The following is a 24,008-nucleotide window of genomic DNA, read 5'->3' as shown; positions in this document are numbered from 1 at the left end:
GGGGTTTCTATAGTAACAGCTGCATTCCAACAGAGGGGCAACTGAGAGGAAGAAAGTGTGAAAATGCAAAGAGGGAAGGAGAGGGGCGGGTTAAGAGTTCAAGGGAGGAAGAAGTTTCACATAGACATGAACTGACTATTAAGTATCAAATATTTCACTGCATCTATCTATCTATCTATCTATCTATCTATCTATCTATTTGTCATTCTGTCTGTTTATCTATATGTCTGTCTGTCTATGTATCTATCCGTTTTGTCTATCTATCTATCTATCTATCTATCTATCTATCTATCTATCTATCTATCTATCTATCTGTCTATTTGTCATTCTGTCTGTTTATCTATATGTCTGTCTGTCTATGTATCTATCCGTTTTGTCTATCTATCTATCTATCTATCTATCTATCTATCTATCTATCTATCTGTCTGTCTGTCTGTCTGTCTGTCTGTCTGTCTATCTATCTATTTGTCTGTCTGTCTATCTATATGTCTGTCTGTCTATGTATCTATCCGTTTGTCTGTCTGTCTGTCTGGCTGTCTATCTGCCTATCTATCTATCTATCTATCTATCTATCTGTCATTCTGTCTGTCTATGTCTGTCTGTCTGTCTATATATCCGTTTGTCTATCTATCTATCTGTTTATCTATATGTCTGTCTGTTTGTCTATGTATCTATCTGTTTGTCTATCTGTCTATTTATCTATATGTCTATCTACCTGTCTATCTGTCTGTCTATCTGCATGTCTATCTGTTTATCTATATGTCTCTCTGTGTGTGTCTATCTGTCTATCTCTGTCTGTCAATCTGACTATCTATTTATCTTGCAATCTGTCTGTCTGTCTATGTATCTATCCGTTTGTCTATCTATCTATATGTCTGTCTATGTATATATCAGTTTGTCTATTTGTCTATCTGTCTATCTATGTATCTATCCGTTTGTCTATCTATCTGTCTATATATCTGTCTGTCTATCTGTCTGTCTGTCTATTTATCTGTATGTCTGTCTGTCTATCTATCTATCTATCTGTTTCTCTATCTATTATCTATCTATTTGTGTATGACAATGCACAATTTTAGTGGTATTACAACCTATTTTAACAGTTATGTCTGGCCACATAGTCTGACCAAATGAAAAGCATTTTTCACCCATGACTGCCAGGTCACATTAACATAGCAGCAAGTTCTTCTGGGATAACTACTTTGTGGTGGAATGGATTGTTGTATAAACTTGTAAAAAAAAAAAAAAAAAAGATATAGTAGATGACAATAAAATGTACAGCTTTTATGTTTTCATGATAAAACATTCCCTCTCCTCTTCTACATTTACATTTATTCATTTGGCAGACGTTTGTATCCATATTCAAGCTTTATATTTATAATTATCTGTCTTCCCAGGTAATCAAGAGTGTTTTCTGGAGTTAGGGTTCCCATGTCTCTCTGTCTCTTCTTTTTCATAGAAATCTACACCATCCAAGGAAACTCTCACGGCAGCCCATGTTACTTCCCCTTCCTGTATGATGGCCAGTGGTTCCACAGCTGCACCAGTGTGGGCAGGGAAGATGGCTTTCACTGGTGCGCCACTACTCATGATTACGGAAAGGACCAACGCTGGGGCTTCTGCCCAGTAAAGAGTGAGTGAATTCAGCTGAATCCTGTTCATGTCATCCACAGACCTGACCTGTTAAATTCAGGACATTCTTTCACTGTTTTAGTCTGGCAGCTGGAATGTGAGACTACTGTACATCATTGAGCACACATTCCTGCTCACTAAAATGCATCCCTCTCTCTTTCCGAAGGTTCCGACTGTGAGACGTTTTGGGACATAAACCCTTTGATGGATAACTGTTACCAGTTTAACTTTCAGGCCACGCTGTCTTGGAGTGAAGCACGAACCAGCTGCCAACAGCAGGGAGCAGACCTGCTCAGCATCACTAAAGTAGAGGAACAAATCTATATCAACGGTGAGAGACAGACAGAAATAAACATGATTACATTATTCAAATTATTTGGTTTGGAAAGGGATTAAAAAGGATTCTGGTAAATGCAGAAAAACAAGACCAGAATTGCTACTCTCACTTTTGTTTAAAACTCTGTGGAATGTGTTTATAAAGTGTGTTTGTACCGTAGGTTTGCTAACTGGTTACAGTGCCACCCTGTGGATGGGTCTGAATGACTTGGATCTCAATGGTGGCTGGCAGTGGGCTGACTCTGCCCCTCTCAAGTACCTAAACTGGGAAGCAGGTGAAGCAACTTTTTATTTATTATGTTCTCTATGTGATTCTGGACATTTGAAGCATTCTGCAGTCAAATATTTTCATATAATGACACCTACACTGTTTAAGTTTAGATACATCTAGTTTCATAACTGTGGTAGTTTCATGTCTTTTGTAGCACTTTACAGTTTTCTTCTCACATACAGTAATTCAGTGATTTCAACTAAAATCAATGATGAAATCAAATAATAAGAAATATATCAAATGATTTCTGAAGAATCATGTGACACTGAAGGATTGGAAAAATTATGCTGAAAATTCACCTTTGACGTCAGAGGAATAAAGTACATTTTATAATATAATCAAATAGAAAAAAAGTTTATTTTAAACTGCAATAATATCTCGCAATATTATTGTTTTTACTGTATTTTTAATTAAATGAATGCAGTCTTGGTGAGCATAAGAGACTACTTTCGAAAACATTTAAAAAGTCTTACCAACCCCAAACTTTTGAATGGTATTGAATATATTATTTACTTGTTTGTTTACTTGTTAGTTTAAGTAGCCGTGTAATAAGTGGGGTAATGTGCAGTCAGCAGGTCATTATTTACCCCCTGATAATGACCAGTGATCAAACAGTAAACCAATAATGACCAGCTGACTATATATTTGATATGAAACTTTTTTACTTTATTAAACTTTAACCCTTTTTCTGCATTGTTCTGCTCTCTTTAGAGTTCTTGGTAGTTTTTATTTTAACTATGATATGAAAGAGCTCATTTGCATTTCTATTAGGAAGGATGTGTTATTATCTCGTGTGTGTTTGTGTGCGTGTTGTAGAAATGCCAAGCTATGACGAGGAGGAAAACTGTGGAGTGATCAGCACTGATGCTCAGGGTCGCTGGAACAACCGGGACTGTTCAGTAGCTCTGCCTTACATTTGCAAGAAACGCCCGAACGCCACACTCGACCCCTTCACCACAGGTATGTGTGCAGTATGTGAATGCACATTTGTGGCTTGTGGTTCACATATAAATTTACACAGCGATGTTACCACTGCTTACACTTATACTTTAAATGATTAAATATGCTTTGATTTATTTCAGAGGTAAACCTTGTCAGGCCCAGCCATGCAATTTGAGTATCTTGACCCAAAATTGCATGTTTTTTTTTGCATGCCTTGGAGATTTTAGTTTGGATTCTGCTGATCTACCTGAAAGTCTGCTTTGATCTCGAAGATTTCACCTGTGTCTGTGTGTGAAACAGACTCCTGGGCAGATGATGGGCGGTACCAGTGTGATGTAGGCTGGCAGAACTTCCAGGCGGGCTGCTATAGGCTGAACTCAGACAACCTGGACTGGAGCTCCGCCCACAAAATGTGTCAGAAGATGGAGGCTAACCTCGTTAGCATCCACACCCTCCCAGAGCTCGAATTTATCATTAAGCATATGAAGAAAGGTATAGACATGCTAATGGCCATTTATAAATATACAGAGAAGATTTTATTTATCAGTATTTTAGTCTTTTCAGTAAAAACAAGAAAATGCCTTTTTTGTTGAGCATAAACCTCACTAAATTTTGTACATTTTGCACAATAAAAATAAAATATATAATAATTATCATAATTAAAAAGAAAAAGAAAAGAAAAGAAGCTTAATATTTTATATAATTTGACACAATCTCCATGATGTTTCAGACTCTCTCTCTTCCTGTCTCTCTTAGACATAGAGGAGTTGTGGATTGGTCTACATGATACAGCTATGCAGATGAACTTTGAATGGACGGATCGCACTCCAGTCATCTTCACTTACTGGCATCCGTTTGAACCCAACAATTTCCGAAGTGTTAATGAGGATTGTGTCACCATCTGGGGTCCTGTGAGTATATATTATATATGTGTGTGTATACATGGTATATAAAAAGTTTGGGGTCAGTGGTCACATTTATTCAGCAAGGACACATTAAGTTGATCAAAAGTGACAGTAAAGACATATGCCAGCACCATTGTTTTGTCTCAAGATGCACACCAGTAATGTTTTTTTTTTCTAGTAAACGTTTATAAAAGCTACTTAAATACCCTAATTGAACTAAGACCTAATCCTGGCTTAGGGTAAGCCCTGTCTGTGAAACCAGCCCATAGTGTTTCAAACCTTATCCTTTTAGTACTGTCTGACTGATGTTAATGGATATGAATCTGTTTTTCTTTAAACTCATGATTAAGACAGCGATCCTAAAAGGCTAAATTTACAGCAGTTTCATAACGATAACCCCTCATTATACAGTATGTGTGTGTGTTTGTAGGAGGGCCGCTGGAACGATAGCCCATGTAATTACTCGCTGCCCTCGATCTGTAAGAAACCGGCTCAGAAAGCTGACGACCGGATAGAGGACCACGGCTGCAAACGGGTAAATCACTCTGTTGCCTTTTTCCTTCCGTCTCCCATTCGTCTTTGTCATTCTTCCTTTTTCATTTGTTTTAATCCTCTAATTATCCTTTCTTGTTTAGTTCTCTGCAGCTCCTGCAGTGTTCTGTTTGTTACTTCTGTTTAGCTGGATTTCCCCCCCTTACATACTTTCTGTTGCCCTCTTTCTCTCTGCATAAAGCCTCTATTCACAGTCGCTGCTGTGTCATGCTGTTAAAACTCCAGATGTGGTCAGTAGACCTAGACCTGCCACAAGCATACAATAAACAGAGAAGTCTGACTCACACACGCTAGTCTTCATAACTGTTTTCAAAAAGTTTGAGGTCATGGACCAAGTTACACTCTCACAGGCACAAAATATGCATACGTCGGCTACATTTCATTCTCATTGCCCTCGTCTCTCACCCCTCCATCCAAATCATTCGGGTCTCTCTATGTGAAACCATCTTTGTTTTAAATGGGTGTGTGCATTATCGCTGTTACCTTGCTGTGACCCTGGTTAAATAAGATCTGTGACCCTGAATGCCATCAGCTAGGTCAGAGTTCAGAGGTTACTTGTGGACACCCTAAAGCTTTAAAACAGACAGTTTGACTAAGTTACTTCTTTCCCTGAAGAAAACAGTTCTTGCACATGTGAAACCAGGGCGTTGCTCTTTATTTGTAAAAGTGTCTGACTGATCTATGGCAGTGGTCTTCAATATTTTTTTCATGAGAGCCACACTAATAGGAGAAAGTCAATGGGAGAGCCACTTTCACCGCAAAGTATCAAAAGTTACATCCAGTACATGAAATAATAATTTATATAGTAAATACTATAGTGTTTTGAACCATACTATAGTAAATTGTAGTATACTGTATATAGTATAGTATTTACAACACTTTGTTAATGAATGCTACAGCATACTGTAGTATTAACTATTGTGAATTGATAAATACTGTAATAAATACTGTAGTATACTTTAGTTTTTACTACAGTAAACTGTAATGTATTGTGGTAAAATATGTACCCTATAGTTGTAGAAAACTATTAGGTAAAGTAATTTGTTTATATTACTATAGTTGTTACATTACCACCACAACTATAGAATTACCACAACAAATTAATTCAAGTACTTTACTGTAGTATGGTTTAAAAACGCTATAGTATTTATTGTAAATTACTATAGTATTTTTACATGTGTTAGCATATCTGCTTATCAATCTGTCATCCTTGAACATACAATATGCTATGCAATAAATACAAAAGGCAGAAAAAAATCATTCTTTATCTTTTACCAGTCAAATTTGTAATTGAGACAAGATGATTTCCTTAAAGGGTTAGTTCATCCAAAAATGAAAATAATGTCATTAATTACTCACCCCTCATGCCGTTCCACACCCGTAAGACCTTTGTTAATCTTTGGAACACAAATTAAGATATTTTTGTTGAAATCAGATGGCTCAGTGAGGCCTGCATAGCCAGCAATGACATTTCCTCTCTCAATATCCACTAATGTACTAAAAACATATTTAAATCAGTTCATGTGAGTACAGTGGTTCAATATTAATATTATAAAGCGACGAGAATATTTTTGGTGCGCCAAAAAAAACCCAAAATAACGACTTATATAGTGATGGCCAATTTCAAAATACTGCTTCGGGAAGCTTCGGAGCGTTATGAATCAGCGTGTCGAATCAGTGGTTCGGAGCGCCAAAGTCACGTGATTTCAGCAGTTTGGCGGTTTGACACGCGATCCGAATCTTGATTCGATACACTGATTCATAACGCTCCGAAGCTTCCTGAAGCAGTATTTTGAAATCGGCCATCACTATATAAGTCGTTATTTTTTTTTTTTTTTTGGCGCACCAAAAATATTCTCGTCGCTTTATAATATTAATATTGAACCACTGTACTCACATGAACTGATTTAAATATGTTTGTAGTACATTAATGGATCTTGAGAGAGGAAATGTCATTGCTGGCTATGGAGGCCTCACTGAGCCATCGGATTTCAACAAAAATATCTTAATTTGTGTTCCGAAGATTAACGAAGGTCTTACTGGTGTGAAACGACATGAGGGTGAGTAATTAATGACAGAATTTTCATTTTTGGGTGAACTAACCCTTTAAATGACAAAAAAGCAGGATTACCTTAATGATGGGATGAGCGAAAGATTTGTAGCTTGTTGTTGCAATCCTTGTTGTGAGGCATGTAAGATGTTCATTGGTGAGGCGGTTTCTCTGTTTCCTCTTTATAGTGTTCATGGTTGATAATTTTTCGGATTTTCTAGACTATTTTAAGTCGTAAAGTGAGAAGGATATATTAAATGTAGCGCATGGATTCGGCAGGCATGTATTCGTGGGCAGCCGGTCTCTCAGAGGATGTGTGGAGCCCTTCCCAGCTCTACAGCGCCCCACAAATTTCCAACGTAAATCTGTGGTGGAAAATGGAACTGCAGCGCGCTCTCATAGAGAGCCATTGGGGCAGATTTCTGGCTGCTCCGCTCATTTTCACATTAGGTCATATCACCGTATTATTTACTGCCACGTGAGCCACAAATAGAGTACCTCAGAGATGACGTGTTTTTGTAGGCAAAACCCGGAAGCGAGTTAGCATTTTAGGACTTCCGGTTCCATCGCCCCAAAGTCTATGGGTTTTTTGAATGGGTTTTTGCTAAATCGCCTGAAATAAGGTCTGTGGTTAACAAAGCCTCTAAATATTTTCACATTTTGATTTATGACATAAAACACACCAGTTATAACCCGCTTGAGATTTTTTAAACCTTTATTTTTAAAACGGCGGTTGCTAACAAATTGCTAAAAGGGACTACTTCCTTTGGTGGGGACTTTAGACGTCATCATGACAAACAGGACATTTGGACAGCATTTCTCATGAAAAAGTGGATAAGTATTCATACACAGCGCAGATCATAATCAGCGAGCATGTTTTTAAATAAAGTTGTTTTCTAAATAAAGTTTGAGGAAGCTTGGTGGTGGTGACGTTGATCCGCGACCATGGTGTGCTGTAGTCCGTTTATAGCCTACTGTTAGCTTTTTATATCTGACGACTTTATTTAGGCTTCAAAATGTATAAATGTTGTGTTAACTTGTAAAGATTATCTTGATAGACAAAACGTGTAAGTGTCATAACCCTTTGTTAAACACAGAGCTTATTTTTTGCGATTTTCCAAAAGTCTATGGGAAAAATGAATAGGCTTTCGATCGAGGGAACCCGTGCGCTGCTAACTTCCGGGTTGGCCTACAAAAACACGTCATCCCTGAGGTACTCTATTAAAGCTTGGGTAGAGCATGGCGAGCCGCGCAATGAGTAACACTGGTCTATGGGATTTTTTTTTTTACCTGTTTATCATCCACCGGACAAAACGTCCTAATACTTGCAGACGTAATACAGCACACATTTCTTCAGTAAGCCACACAATTTGAGATATCGTTCATATCTGTATAGCACAAATGGATGGTTATGTGTTCAAATTGAATATTTTAGGTTAGGGGGTTGTTAAATCACAAATGAGAGCAGTATTAAAAATGATGTGTGTCTTGTCAATTTCATATAATTACAGTGCTTTACAATATTTTACCTCATATTTCTTCCTTTTATTTTTCTACTCCACAATTTACTTTTACTCCAGCCCCATTCAAATTTCATTTTCAGCAATTTTTGACTTACACTGATAGAATGTTCAGTCATTAAAATGTAGCCATCAGCAGTCCCATTAACATAATATTTGCATACTGAATTGTGATTGGTTTATTATGATTGATTGATTGATTGATTGATTGATTTACTCTACCATTCAAAGTTTGGCGTTATTATGATTTTTTTAAACTTTTAAGTTCATTCTTTTATTCAGCAAGTATGCATTAAATTAATCAATAGTGACAGTAAAGACATTTACAGTATGTTACGAAAGATTAATCTCAAATAAATGCTGTTCTTTCAAACTTTCTATTCATCAAAGAATTCTGAAAAAAAATGATCAAAAATATTAATCAACTGTTTTCAATATTGATAATAATAATAAATGTTTCTTGAGCAGCAAATCAGCATATTAGAATGATTTCTGAAGGATCATGTGACACTGAAGACTGAGAAATGATGCTGAAAATTCAGCTTTGCCAACACAGAAATAAATTTTATTTTAAAATATATTTGTCACGGGTTGGTTTTTCACTGTGAGGCAAGCAAAGAATCTGTTGGCAGAAGCCTTACCTTACTGAACTAAATAAAACACTAAACAAAACACTCTGGTAGAGGAGAACAACATAGGAGTAACATAAACCAGCCATTGTTAATCTCTCTCCCACTTCCTGTTTGGAGCTTTACAAATTGCAATAATTTTATAAGTCTTTAACATTCTTTTGCTGCTTTGCAAGCACTTTCTGCAGATGAAAATCTAGTTTTAAGAATTTAATGTTTGTTTTTTTGGAACGGGCTAGATATGGAGTCATTGTGATTTTGTGATTGTCAGACAATGAGGGAACACATCTGTCTCTCTGTGATGTCTTAAACAGTGTAGCAGACAGCCGGCAGACAGGTCAAGTTACTGCCTCTTGCCAAGTGCTGACGTGTCATTTAGATACATTCCTTAAAATGTGTGTGTGTGTTCTTGTATTATGGTTAATGAGGACACAAATGTGTATAATGACATGGGTATTACAATTTAAACATGGTTTACAAGTCCTCGTAAATCAAATGGCTTATGAAACACAATTCTAAAAATGCCAAAAGTTTTATGTGATGAGTAGATTTAGGGGTAGGGTTAAGGGGATAGAATATACAGTTTGTACAGTATAAAAACCATTACGCCTATAGAGAGTCCCCGTCAACTACATATACTGTATGTGTGTGTGTATGTGTGTGTACAGGTTTGGCTATATTTGTGAGGGTGTACTTGTTGGCTATACTTGTGTTTGGCTACACTTATTTAGTGAAATATTATGACAATGGACTAGTGAAGACATTTTACTTGTCCTTACTAGTTAAAAAAGCTTATAAATCGTCCAAAATACGTTTTTATTTGAATCTAGTGTTTTGCACACGTTTCTGTGATGGGTAGGCTTAGTGGTTGTGGGTTAGGGGATAGAAAATCTCATTAATCTGATATAGAAACAGTGGAAGTCTATGCAATGTCCTCACTAATATATTGAAGTTTTTTTGTTTTTTTTTTGCCATAGGTCAAAAATTCACCTACTGACAGAACCAGCTTAGACCAATATGAATTCCTTGCTAGTTCAGACTGGTTTATGCTGGTTTGTGCTGGTGGACATGCACTTAGAAAAAATAAATGCAAACATTTCAAACACTTTTCAGACAAATTTCCATATTATGCCCCCCACAAACGGTTTTCTTTCAGTTGTATCGATACATTAAACATTTAAAAATCTCTGGGTTAAAAAATGTGCTGAACTGTTCAGGAGCATCTACCAGTGCATTATTTTTCAAGCAAGAATAATATAATGCATTATAACACAGCAAACTTCTTTCTCTTTCCTTCTGGTGAATCTCCTCAGGGTTGGAGATGGCACAGTCCTTCGTGTTTCAAGGTTGGAGAAGAATCTCTAACCTTTAATGATGCAAAAGGAATGTGCGCTAGCAACAATGCTACACTCGCCATTATTAATAACAGGTACTGGACACAAGCCTAGCAACATGGACTGGATTTGTATTCAGCTTGTGTGCTTTTTCCTGAAATCACTGAATTATGAAGTAACTTATGAGGTGTACTTGTGCATGTTTCCAGGTTTGAGCAGGCCTTTGTGAGCAGCCTGGTGTTTGGACGGTCTGATGACCAGTTCTGGCTCGGCCTGTATAATGAGAACAGCACCGGCCCTTTCCGCTGGATAACAGGGGACGAGCTCACATACACCAACTGGAACAGAGACGAGCCAGGTACAGAAACACACACACACACGACTGTATTTATGAGATGTGCACCTGAATAGCTTGTGTCTTTTATCATTTGGTACCAAACCATAAAAATGCTAATCATGAACCTGCTTGATGTGCAGCACGGATGAAGAGAGGCTGTGTGGTGATGGTGGCAGGTCAGGCCATGGGTCTGTGGGAGGTGAAGGACTGTGCCAGTGTCCGCTCCAAATACATTTGCAAACAGAATCAGGACTCTTCTTTCATCCCCAGCCCTCCTGCTCCTCAGCCTACACCCTCTCTGACAGGATCATGCCCATCAGGATGGAAAAGCACCAATAAGTTCCACCACTGCTACAAGGTGTGTCTGTCACAGCTGTGTGCCTCTTTGGAATCGAAAATGCCTTGGAAATTACAATTTGAACTGAATTTGTATTTGGATGCAGAATTGTGATTTTAATTGTGATTAAATATTGTTACTAAATGTAAACCGCATTACCGCACAGATCTATATATGTGACCCTGGATCACAAAACCTGTCATAATTCGCACGGGTATATTTGTAGCAATAGCCAAAAATACATTGTATGGGTCAAAATTATAGATTTTTCTTTTATGCCAAAAATCATTAGGATATTAAGTAAAGATGTTCCATGAAGATATTTTGTAAATTTCCTACAATATACATAACAAAAATTTATTTTTGTGAGTGGATATGCATTGCTAAGGACTTTATTTGATTTTTTTGCACCCTCAGATTCCAGATTTTCAGTTAGTTGTATCTCGGCCAAATATTGTCCTATCCTAACAAACCATACATCAATGGAAAGATTATTTGTTCAGATTTTGTTCAGTATACATCTCAATTTCAAAAAAATTGACCCTTATGACTGGTTTTGTGGTCCAGGGTCACATATTTTATATCCCACTTTATCCACATACAAACAGTTCACTCACGTAAAGTGATATATACTAAATAGCAAATCAAAATGATTTTTTTAAATTTAATTTTCCTATCACCCATTTAATATTATTATCAACTTTATCAACTTTATAAAAAGTTGGATATATAAGTATGTATGCATAATTGTACCATATGTTTGCACAGAGTGATTTATACTAGCAAATTTCATCTGCTTGATTGCTTGTATTGTTGCAAAATGTAAACTCGTCCAAAAAATCGTCCAGATCTAATCTGCTAAATCCATCTACAAGTCATGAAGAAATTTAGATATTATAAACATTAACATCATGATTTTCTGTAAAGCTGCTTTGAAACAATGTGTATTGTGAAAAGTACTATAAAAATAAATTTGACTTGGCTTGAAATATTTAAAAAAAAAAAAATTCTTTTAGTGTAGTTTTTTTTTTTTTATATTTTAAAAAAGTTTCTGTATGAATTACTCATAAACTCTTTCCAGAGAAATTAGATCATATTAACAATTTAAACATTTATTTTCACATATTGCTCTAATTTAACATAAAGTCTTTATAATGTTGTCAAACAAATCTGAAAACAATGTAGTGGACATTTCATGGTGCTCTTTTTGATGACTGCATTAATTGTTTTGACAGTAATGAAACTGTTTTTAATAGAAATTAATAAGAAATTTTATATATTTTACATATCAGGGAATAAAATGTCACAATTAATGACAAGTTTATCACAAAATTGATAATCACAAATCTTTTGAGTTGAATTACAATCCAATAAATTCTTCTTCCAGTCATTCCAATTCAAATTCCAGTTCAACATCCTGTTAGTGTGGCTGTACAAAAATTAAAAAAAATTGTACATATTCTTAAAAACTGAATTTTGTCTAGCCCTGGTGTCGGTGTTACCTCATGGCTGTGTTTTTGTAGGTCTTTCATGCAGGTGCACTGGAGAAGAGATTGACTTGGATTCAAGCTTACAAATTCTGCCAGAAACATGGAGCTCAGCTCGCCAGCTTCAGCACACCGGAGGAAGAGGCCTTTGTCTTCCAGATCCTCCATGAGGCCTTTGGGTAGGTGTGTGTGATTAAGGGTACAGGTCTAAAATCCACCCCTTAAGAAAAACTGTGTATTTGTAATCTATGAGGTTGTGATTTGTGTGAGAATGAATGTTGTTGTAAAGTTTCCTTTATTCACCAATTTTTACACTCAAATACCCCTAAAATAGAATGTCTTTATGTTTGTTATGTGTAAGATAAGTTATTATCTAAGACAATAGGTGTGTTCGAGTTGAACTATACTAGGCGAAATCTGCCAGGTGCAGGCAGGGAGGAGATGAAAATGGAGACATCAAGTCGGACATTTTCGGCTTCCTGTAGTGACACTCACAAGGTGTTTGTGTACTTTATCACAGATGAAGTGGATTAGATGCAGTATTTGTCAAATACACAGATGTTTCAGATGTTTTCATGAAGCAACAGAAACACTTTTCATTCACTGCTTCTGTACTGCAGAATACAGTGCCAAATGTACAAGAATAAAGTCTATAGTATTTAAATACCAATAAAGTGGTTCTAATTTTTTTTTTAAATCAGTTTTATTTTGATAAACATGACACAATATAACATTAAAGTTACATGAAAAGAGTATTTACTGTTATAAAAACATGGATTTGTGAGCATCAGCCGAGCTGAATGTGTCAGAATAAACTTAAAACACACATGAACATTGTCTTTGTTGAATCAGCCGGATCGTGAAACAGGCCAATCGTGAAAAATTTCTAACCAGAATGCATTGCGTTTGTCAGGCGCCTCATTAAGTCAAACTCAGCTTTTATAAGTAGAATGCATCATGTGTAAACTGCCTGTTAAAGGTATAGTACTGTCTAACAGTTCTGCCTTCTGATTGGCTGTGTGGGCAGGGAGGCGGAGGATCATGAGCAGCACTGGCTATGGATTGGGATTTCACGCCGGAATAGTGACAGTTGGACATGGAGTGACGGATCTGCTGTGAGTTTCTTAAAATTCTGTGAATTTTTCATTGTATTTTATTGCACTACAGCAGTAGTATTTTAATAATATGTTTAGTAATTTGGAAGTTTGACCCCCTGGTTGAGAACCAATGCCATAGAGCAAAAAAACAAAAATGTACTACCATTGTATTCTTTTAAGTACCATGGCAAATATCAGTGTACCATGGTATTGTGATCTGCCGCCATTACTTTACTATGGTACCACCACACTAGATTTGTGCAAGGAATTCGAACATATAAAGTATATGATTTTTTTTCTCTTTCAGGTGACCTATCAGAACTTTGGCAGAGGGAATTATGGTTCTGCTGAGTGCGGAGCAGCTAACATGGCTGACACCAACTGGCTGGTATCACATTGTGAGTCTGAGCTAGACTGGATCTGCAAAATACCGAAAGGGAAGGTAGAAGTGGAACCCGAGAGCCATGAAGGTCTGTCACAGTGCACATTACCATGTTATTTTCTCTCTTTTTTTGCTTTTAGAAATGTAAGACTGTAATATAATCGAAACAAGCTTGTTTGTGAGCTGAATATGATTTTAATCTAAGAAATGTGAGATTATTATAAGTGTGTGTGTTTGTGTAGACACTGGTTTAGAGTGGGTTGATTTTGAGGAGGCCCAGTATAAAATGTTTGAACATCGCTCCACGTGGGACCAGGCTCAGAGGATCTGCTCGTGGTTCGACGCCTCCCTAGTCTCTATGCACTCTCCTAAGGAGAATCAGTTTTTGGTTAGCACTTTACGCAAGGTACGCACACATAGCAGACACAAACACACACACACACACACACACACACACACACACACACACACACACACACACACACACACACACACACACACACACACACACTCTCTCCTCTAAGATGTATGCTTATGAAAATTAATGTGATCTGGCATCAAATTAGCAAAATTACCCAAAACTGCAGTATTTCCTTCATGTCATCCCAACCTCACATTATTTTCTTTCTTATATGATACTCAAAATGAAATTTTAGACAGAATGTCAGGGCATTGACTGGTAACAGTGATTTATATTGTGAATGTTCTATGTATCATTTTGAGTTTCACAGAAGGTGGAAAGAAATATGGAGTTGGAATGACTTGAGAGTAAATTGACAAAATTTCATTTTGGGGTGAATATTTTGTATGGAGGAGAGTTTATTTACAAATATTTACTTTTAATCTTGACTGTATATGAAATGTATTTGGAACACCAACCAAGATTTGTGTATTTTGCTGTGCCTAGATGTCCCGCAAAGAAAATGATCTGTGGTGGGTTGGGTTACACACATTTAAGAATGATGGGAGATTAAGGTGGTCTGATCATTCGGTGCTCAACTATGTGTCCTGGGGACTAGGACAGCCTCGACCAATCAGCAAAGAGCCCAAATGTGTCCAAATCTCTGCCTCAAAAGGTTTGAGCACTTTTACACTCTCATATAGAAACAAAAAATATGTAATCTTTACCTTGATTTGACATGCACCGTTTTTAACTGCATGTTTTTAAACATTCATAATTTAATAAACTAAAGTAGTCCACAGGCTTTTGGTTAAAAACATTTTAATGTCTATTTTATGTCCAGGTTATTTTGGGGAATAATATGTGATTCAACAGCAGTGAGTTTAGTAGATTGCTTTAATGTTTTCTCAGGTGACTGGTCAGACCAGAAGTGTCATGTCGATCTTCCGTACGTGTGTAAGAGGGTAAATGTGACGGGTACCATTCCTCCCACACCCGCTCCTCCTCTCATACCCGCCGGCTGCCCCCAGGGCTGGAGTCCTTTTCTACACAAGGTGAAAACTTCTTTCCCAGAACCTGTGTTCTTTTACACTTCCAAGGCTGTAGTTAAAAAAAAAATGTAATCAGTTCAGTTTGCATTCAGATTTTGTTTTGTTGATCATTTCAACTTATTGGTTAATCTATTTTATATATAACTTAATACTTTTTAAGAAATGTATAATTACTTTGACTTAACTGCAACTGTTTGTCTTTATAAGCGTACCTTAAGCTCAACAAAAAACAGTTTTCCCAACTAATTTTATTTTTGTAATGTGACATATTTCCATTTGAAATGATATATTCATTGAGAGAAATGTTGGGCGGGTCTTGATTTTATCAGGGATTTTGTTAGGAATTGATTAGATCATGAAAAGATCATGGTCTTTTTTTTTTTTTTTTTTTTACAGATTTTCACAGATAAAGTGATAAAAATCAGATCAGTCAGAAAATCAGTCATTTCACTGATGAAGCAAGATATTACATTTTGATTATATATATTTTTTACTTTAGAATATAGGGAAATACAGATCAGGCCTTTCTCACAGGATTATTCACCTTGCACAATTTCACATATCAGTAATCTCTGATTTCTGTTTTTCTGCTCTTTGCACCAGTGTTATAAGGTGTTTGGAGAGGAGCTGTCGAGTCGTAGCACTTGGGAGACTGCCTCCAAGACGTGTCTGACACACAAAGCCGCGATAGTGACAGTGCCAAACCACAGAGTTCAGGGTAAATCAAACCCACGCACACTGACGCACACACACTACAGAAGAGAAGCTAGGTTACATGAAAAAAAAAGCAAGAAAAAAAATTGTGAAGAATAAGAATCTATTATGAATATATGGACTTACATGCCCCAATGTCTCTGGTGTTTAGGGCCCTGCTTTCAATTTGTGTATGTTGCAATAACTTGTGTGAATGGAAACAGACTAACCTCTGAATTTTGTCTATTTCTTTCTCTCTCTCTCTCTCCAGCGTTCCTTGTGACTCTGTTACCCAACAGCAGTTTCCATGTGTGGGTGGGGCTCACCTCAGAATCTCAGGCTCAGTTCAGGTGGTTTGAACCCGGGTTGCTTAGCTACACTAACTGGGCCCCTGGAGAACCAGTGGACAATAGACAAATGAAAAGCCCGGTACTGGATTGTTTTTTTAATTTTTTATGAATGACTATCTATCTATCTATCTATCTATCTATCTATCTATCTATCTATCTATCTATCTATCTATCTGTCTATCTATCTATCTATCTATCTATCTATCTATCTATCTATCTATCTATCCATCCATCCATTTATTTTATTTGTGTATTGATGTTCAGCTGTTCTTTTTAATAGTCCACTTATTTTCAGATCATTTGTAAACAAGCTCGGTAAACACGAAGATGTACCTTTAATTTCACCAAGCTGATTTCTCACTAAAAACCCCAGAGTCATCATATTTTTAGGTCATTTTAAGTTTGATTCTGAAGTGACATAAAGCAGTGATATCTAAGTGGGTGAATTGTTTACTTATTTTTTAATAAGTCTTCCCATTAGCGCCATCATTTTTGTTCATTCAGACAGATTCACGAACGCGCACAAAAACAAGTGGCGGGATTTATCGCACAAACCGATAAACAGTGGCCGTCATAACTTGTTTTTATGACAGATTTATTTAAACACATTAAACATATACATTAAATAATCAATACAGGTTAAGTAAAATATAATGAATATATAGGCTAATAAAGTGCATATATATTTAGTGAAAGGTTTCATTTCTCTAGTGAACTAACAAGCTGTGGACACAAGCTGTGAATGGCATTTCTGAGGTAAATGCTATATTGTTTACAAGTTGTTTCATTGATGTCTTTCTGCGGTTGAAACACTGATTGATCGATTGCATGAGATACATTTTAGTAAGTTGTACTCAACTTTCAACATACCTTCAGATGTTCATTTATGTTTATTCTCTAACTAGTATTAAAGAGGAAGAGATGATCGCGTTCACTCGTGCTCCGCGCTACCACTTGAACTGAGGCGCCTATACAGCGATCTGTCACGCCACATCAAAGACTGACAAAACAGCATTTATTGTTTCAATTTTTTATTGGTGGTCAATGGTGGTTAAAAGTGGTTAATGGGCTACAACTCTGTATTCATCGGTACACGTGTGTACTGAACCGAAAGATGCGTACCGACAATTTTTGGTATGAATACGTGTACCGTTAATATCCAACCATAACCAATCATATCCAATTATAGCACAATAGCGGCATTGCCTCCTCTCATGTGACTTTCCCACATTCATTATCAATTACCCCTCACCAAACCCATCGCATGCTTTAGGGGGTCTGTTTAAACTCAATGGTCTCAGAGGAGGGAAAAGGATGAGGACTCGTGCTGTAACTTTACCCTTGGATGTCGCTGGACGTCTATCTATCTGTCCGTCCGTCCATTCAACCATCTGTCTTTCTACTTACCTACCATCTGTCTGTCTGTCTGACCATCTGTCTACAGTATCTATCATTTATAATTTTAGAAATATGCATATGTGTGTGTCCCATTAGGGTAACTGCGTAGTGCTTCTCCATGGTAGTCCTCTTCGGATGATGGGCATGTGGGCATCTCGCAAGTGTGACGCAGAGAAACATGGCTTCATCTGCATGAAGGATAAAGGTACAGGAACGTCTCAAATGTGACAGGCACACACAAATATGCATTGAATATATGCTGTGTTATATACCCTGTGTGCGTGTGTTTCCAGACCCTGCCTTGCCAACTGGCATGGACCCTCTTCCCCCATCATTAGATGGCTCATTAGAATTTAACGGCGTGCAGTACCGGATCCTGCAGAAGCGTCTGGATTGGCATGCAGCTCTGCAGGTGTGTGAATCCGTTAATGGAACACTGGCTGCAGTACGGGACCCTCGGCAGCATGCCTACCTCACCCTCCTCCTCAGCACTCTCCGCAAACCCGCCTGGATTGCACTACATAACGATGGGGTGAGTGACATTGTGTGCATGTTGTACGTCTCTTCTCCTGACATGTCAGAGCTTCAGCAAAAACTTCTTGTATTTCCAGGGGCGGAGCTACACATGGTTGGGCGAAGAGGAGATCACTTTTAGTGACTGGCGAGATGGAGAGCCCAATCATATGTATGGATGTGGTCACATGACCACTGAGGGCCAATGGACTGTTGCTGCTTGTAATACAAAATTAAATGCAGCCATCTGTGAAATTAACACAGGTAAGAAAATCTTACAGTATATTTCAGAATGGCATACTACCAGAACTGTTTTTGTAGTATTCTGTGTACAGTATGTAATTTTCATATGTGCATGGAACTCCCCGATGAAGTAGCCTACTACTTTGACACAAATGTGCAATATGCATCCAAAATTAAAGGGTTAGTTCACCCCAAAATGAAAATTCTGTCATTTATTACTCACCCTCATGTCGTTCCACACCCGTAAGACTTTCGTTCATCTTCGGAACACAAATTAAGATATTTTTGATGAAATATGAGAGATGTCTGTCCCTCCAGTGACTGCCTTTGCAACTTGATCTTTGATCTTCACATATAAACCTTGATCAGCGAACATAAACAGAAGCTCAAACAAACTTAAATGACGCACGGGAACAAACCTTTTCCAGAAGCTCAAACGTTCTGCGTAACACACGAGAATCAACCTCATTGGTTATGCAGCACGTTTGAGCTTCCGGAAAAGGTTTGTTCTTATGCGTCATTCAAGTTTGGTTGAGCCAGAATTATACTGTGCAGTATGCTGGTATTCCTTTCCAGACATAGCCAGTGTGAGTTTGGATCTGTCTGTGGGGTTATTTTTGTACAACATTTGCAGGTGTGGTCTAATTGCATTTTGCTTGTTCTGTTTCTGTGTCAGAGAAAAGGATAGACCACAGGTGGATGTATCCGGGGTTTTGCCCACAGCCTGTAGGTAACTGGTCATGGGTTCCTTTCAGAAACCACTGCTACTCGTTCATCCTGCATGAGCTACAATTTAAACACGAGGCCATACGCACGTGTAGCAAAGGTAACGTCCATCCACAGGAAAAACCAACAAGAATGGCACAGGAACATATTACACACAATAAACTTCAGTAATCATGTTTTTTCTTTTTCAGTGGGAGCTAAACTGTTGTCAATATTAGATGAAAACGAGAACGGTTTTGTGTGGGAACACATGCAAAGTTTTCAACAACAGGCCCACGGCGCTTGGCTTGGAATGATTTTTAACTCCAAAGGCAAGAAGATTAATAATTAACACTTGTTTCCTTTATTGACCTGCAATTTGGATCTCCTTTATCTAGACCTCTGTTATGTGTTTGATTCTACAGAAGGCAGTCTGGAGTGGTCCGACAGTGAAATAGTGGACTACAGTAACTGGGAGCAGCAGGACGCTAATCTGAGCATGCTGTCCGCCAACAGCTGCTTCTGGGTTCAAAGCAACACTGGACTCTGGAGGCCTGGGTCTTGTAAAAACCGCACACATGGAGTCATCTGTAAACGACCACGAGGTATGGACTGTCACGTACATATGGAAACATACGATGTATCTGCATATAGAAAAAAGCTACTCAAAAGTATTGTTGCCCATTTTATATCCAAAAGTATGTGTACATAGAAGTCTTAAAGAAGTCTCAACAACAAAAAATTAGCCTCATTGTTTTCTAAAGGTCAGTAGGCAGGTGATAAATGGTCATGCAAAAATAATTTACACTAATGTTTGGGGTCAGAAAGATTTTATTCAGCAATGATGCATTCAATTGATCAAAACTGAGAGTAAAGACATTTATGATATTATAAAAACAGCTCTTTTGAACCTGTTTATCAAAGAATACTGAAAAATTATTAGTTGCATCCCAAATGATGCACTATACACTATGCACTTATACTCTATGTACTTATGCACTATGTACTCATCTGTGTAGTGTGTGAATTTTATAAGGTTATTTTGTCATTCAATATCGAAGTCTAATAGCCCCTTCCCTTCTGCTACGTAATTAAAGCTGTGACAGTTGGGTGCATGAAATGTCCAACATTCCACACTTCGTTTTTTCTGTTAATTTAGTGTATTATCCGGGTATTTAAAGTGCACTTTTTCTTTTTGGAATTTTCTGTGTGAACACACTACTCGCACTATTTATACTTAAAAACGTCATAGAGTAGTGCATAAGTAAGAGAAATGGGATGCACCTATTGTTTTCACAAAAATATTAAGCAGCACAACCGTTTTCAACATTGATAATAATAAGAAATGTAACTTGAGTAGCAAATCATCATATTAGTATGATTTCTGAAGGATCATGTGACACAGTAATGACTGTTTTGCCTTCACAGGAATAAATTGCTTTTTAAAGGGTTAGTTCACCCAAAAATGAAAATTCTGTCATTAATTGCTCACCCTCATGTCGTTCCACACCTGTAAGACCTTCGTTCATCTTCGGAACACAAATTAAGATATTTTTGATGAAATCCGAGAGTTTTTTTATCCGTTTTTTTTATCCTCCATTGAAAGCAACGGAATTACCACATTCAAGGTCCAGAAAAGTAGTAAAAATAATCGACGTGACTACAGTGGCCAATAATGAGCTGCCGTTCGGACGTAAACACGGAAACGCAGCACTGCGCCAACTGCTTAACAGATTGACAGGGAAGAGGAAATTTTTTTGAATATTTTTGTTTTGTTTTTGCGCACAAAAAGTATTCTCATCGCTTCATAATATTAAGGTTGAACCACTCTAGTTATGCTATTTTAACTATATTTTTACTACTTTTCTGGACATTGAATGTGCTAATTTCGCTAATTGAAAGTTGCTTTCAATGGAGGACAAAAAATCTCTCGGATTTCATCAAAAATATCTTCATTTGTGTTCTGAAGATGAACGAAGGTCTTACGGGTGTAGAACGACATGAGGGTGAGTAATTAATGACAGAAATTTCATTTTTGGGTGAACTAACCCTTTAAAATAATAAATTGCTTTATTGTAATTTCACAATATTACTGTTTTTACTGTATTTTTGATCAAATAAATGCAGCCATGTTCAAAAACAGTACAATATCTTACCAACCCAAAACGGTAGTATATAACAAGAAATTAAAAAAAAAACTTGACTAAGTTGACCTCAAGGAAAAAATAAACATGTAAGAATATATGAAATGGAAGAAATGCTAATACATTAATTGACATTTTTGAGCCCAATTTTCCTTTTTATATTTCCCTTTTTCAATAGGAGCCGCAACAGACCCTGTATTTCACCGTAAGTTATAATCATATTTAAACCTCACATTTACCTAAAATATGTTTACAACATTATTAAGAAAAATCTACTGAATGAATAATCATGAGGTAATTGTTTTATTTGAATATTTTGATTTTTCTCTTTCTTCCAGCTGAGGTCCACCATCTCCATGTATTAATTCAGGTCCTGGTGGCAGCGCTCGTTCTGATTGCTCTGGTGGTGGGTGGGATTTATCTGTATCGTAGGCGGAGCTTTGGCTCCACGGGCGCCTATGAGAGCGCTCGGTACAGTCGCACTAACTCCGCCCCCTCCGAAGAAGCAGAAAAAAACATTCTCGTTTCAGACATGGAGTTGAACGAACAGGGCGAATAATGCTGAATGTGTTCAAACTGATTCAAGCACAATAATTCTGCTAAGGCAGCAACTGACTGAGAGAATTTACGTTTAAGAAAAAAGAGTTGCGGTTTTGTTTTGCGGTTTTTTAAAGACACTGAGAAAGCTGTGTAGAGCGCAGCAGATGATCAACCAAAATCAACAGAGGCGAAACCTTTTTCTCCCAAGGTCCATCCATCTAAGTCTGTCAGCCAATCAAATTCCACCATCTCAGAGGAGCTGTTTGGATTGTCTAGTGTGGAAAATAGCATTTTGTTTTTGTTTGATTTTTTGTTTCTTTATCCGGATATGGAAATACAGTTTGTATGCATATTTTTCAATGTCATAGTTATCCTTTAGTGCCAAAAGGGAGCAAAGTCCCCCGAAAAATCACATTGACTGGAACTTCCAGACTATGAGAGCGCACAATCACACACACTACAAGGTAATGCCACAACAGTATTTCTTTTTCAGACTGTGACTTTTGAAGTTATTTGTTGTGACATTTTTTGTTGTTCTTTTCAAAATTTGTGCAGCTGAATTTGATGTTCTTTTTTGAGAAATTTGAGAATCCAGGTCCCTCATGGATCCTTCTAAACATGATAATCATAATAATTACACATCAAATGAAATGATGGTACGTTTGAAGTTCAGTGGTGCAGAACCAAGAAAAAAAACTGCGGACAGAAATAGACAGATGAAAGTGCATGAGAATGAGCCTGTCACAAGCACTACAGTGTCTCTCTCTAATCACATGCTGAAATGCAGAGCTGCCCAACAGGAAGTCTGACCTCACTGTAACGATTTGCTTGATCTCAGCTGGTGTGATGAGCTCATGTAAACGCTGAATCCAAACAGTACATGGAATGAAACTTAAACTTTGTACTTCTTTCTTTACTTTCTCTAATTCTTCATTTCAGTTCTTAACTTTTCCCTATTTTCTTGCCTTCCTTTTTTTCCCTCTCGACTCTTGGCAAGGCCTCGAGGTGAAACGGTGCTGTGGCCAGCTGTGGAATGTCGAGTCAGCGAGTGGAGCAGATCTGGAACCAATCAGAGCACAGGAGCGAAGAGGGCAGGAGAGAGAGAGAGAGAGAGAGAGAATAGTGAAGGTTTGAATGGGTTTTACAAAAAGGGTTAAGGGAGGAGAAGATGGAGAGAAGGAGACAGTAAGAGGTGGGGTTTTCGAGAGAGGGACTTTAGGTGAGCAGGAGTTACGGGAAGTGCTGGCGACTGAAAGAGGGATTACGTTACTGCTCCCTGCTGGATATTTGCTCAAACAGCTTATCTAGGAGTGTTTTAGTGCTGTGGATACATTTGCCAAAGAAATCAAGTCAAAATATTTTTACAAATGGACAAAGTTGTATAGATTGTTGCTGTTACACTGAATAAAAAAAGTTCATACTTAGTATTATTTTCCAGTACAAATATCTAAACATTCTTAAATCAAGATACATTTACTTGAGAAGCTAAATGACTATTTTGTCTTGCTTTCTGGAAAATGTATCAAAATTAAGTGAGTTTATGCTTAAAACAAGGTAAAATATCTGCCAACAGGGTAAGAAAAATAATTTCCCCTTTGAATTAACTTTATTTTTCTTACCCTGTTGGCAGATATTTTACCTTGTTTTAAGTACCCAGGTGAAAAAAGTACACTTCCATGTGCTTAAAGTGCTCTTTTTTCATACACTAATTTTGATAATTAAAAATTCTTCTTTAGTACTTCTTAAGATAATCTTAAGAACATCTAAGTGTACTCAACTGTGCTATTTTGAGACACCATGAATATGAACTGCTTGTAGTACACTTGAACCCATCTTTCATACAAAGTGTACTACAAGTGGTAACTAAATACATTTTTTAATTCAGAGAGAGTATGTTAAAAGCACATTTTAATTTATATTCATGGTGTCTCAAAATAGCACAGTTGAGTACACTTAGATATTCTTAAGATTATCTTAAGAAGTACTAAAGAAGAATTTTTAGTATATTAAAGGGTTAATTCACCCAAAAATGAAAATTATGTCATTAATTACTCACCCTCATGTTGTTCCACACCCGTAAGACCTTCGTTCATCTTCTGAACACAAATTAAGATATTTTTGATGAAATAGTAAGGCCTGCATCTCCAGCAATAACACTCCCT

The 24,008-nt window shown here is 37.1% G+C and overlaps 1 protein-coding gene across 1 annotated transcript in view; it reads left to right on the top strand.

Moving 5' to 3' along the window:
* mrc2 (mannose receptor, C type 2) overlaps window positions 1-23,480 on the top strand; it is a 35,027-nt gene extending 11,547 nt beyond the window's left edge. The window contains exons 3-28 of the mRNA XM_051888531.1: window positions 1,457-1,630; window positions 1,796-1,960; window positions 2,127-2,240; window positions 3,053-3,196; window positions 3,479-3,670; window positions 3,935-4,089; window positions 4,514-4,618; window positions 10,148-10,263; window positions 10,378-10,526; window positions 10,646-10,863; window positions 12,366-12,508; window positions 13,357-13,444; window positions 13,734-13,896; window positions 14,051-14,214; window positions 14,716-14,884; window positions 15,121-15,263; window positions 15,864-15,978; window positions 16,225-16,382; window positions 17,798-17,906; window positions 17,995-18,233; window positions 18,313-18,478; window positions 19,134-19,283; window positions 19,375-19,494; window positions 19,588-19,767; window positions 21,485-21,511; window positions 21,645-23,480. Coding sequence (XP_051744491.1) covers window positions 1,457-1,630; window positions 1,796-1,960; window positions 2,127-2,240; window positions 3,053-3,196; window positions 3,479-3,670; window positions 3,935-4,089; window positions 4,514-4,618; window positions 10,148-10,263; window positions 10,378-10,526; window positions 10,646-10,863; window positions 12,366-12,508; window positions 13,357-13,444; window positions 13,734-13,896; window positions 14,051-14,214; window positions 14,716-14,884; window positions 15,121-15,263; window positions 15,864-15,978; window positions 16,225-16,382; window positions 17,798-17,906; window positions 17,995-18,233; window positions 18,313-18,478; window positions 19,134-19,283; window positions 19,375-19,494; window positions 19,588-19,767; window positions 21,485-21,511; window positions 21,645-21,865 — 3,887 coding nt within the window. The 3' untranslated portion in view covers window positions 21,866-23,480. The remainder of the gene's footprint in view (window positions 1-1,456; window positions 1,631-1,795; window positions 1,961-2,126; window positions 2,241-3,052; window positions 3,197-3,478; window positions 3,671-3,934; window positions 4,090-4,513; window positions 4,619-10,147; window positions 10,264-10,377; window positions 10,527-10,645; window positions 10,864-12,365; window positions 12,509-13,356; window positions 13,445-13,733; window positions 13,897-14,050; window positions 14,215-14,715; window positions 14,885-15,120; window positions 15,264-15,863; window positions 15,979-16,224; window positions 16,383-17,797; window positions 17,907-17,994; window positions 18,234-18,312; window positions 18,479-19,133; window positions 19,284-19,374; window positions 19,495-19,587; window positions 19,768-21,484; window positions 21,512-21,644) is intronic.
* The last annotated feature ends 528 nt before the right edge of the window (window positions 23,481-24,008 follow it).

Source organism: Ctenopharyngodon idella, chromosome 3 (genome assembly GCF_019924925.1).
Source record: "Ctenopharyngodon idella isolate HZGC_01 chromosome 3, HZGC01, whole genome shotgun sequence".
NCBI lineage: Eukaryota > Metazoa > Chordata > Actinopteri > Cypriniformes > Xenocyprididae > Ctenopharyngodon > Ctenopharyngodon idella.
The sequence above is the reverse complement of the archived record's forward strand: the minus strand, read 5'-3'. Positions and strand labels throughout refer to the sequence as shown.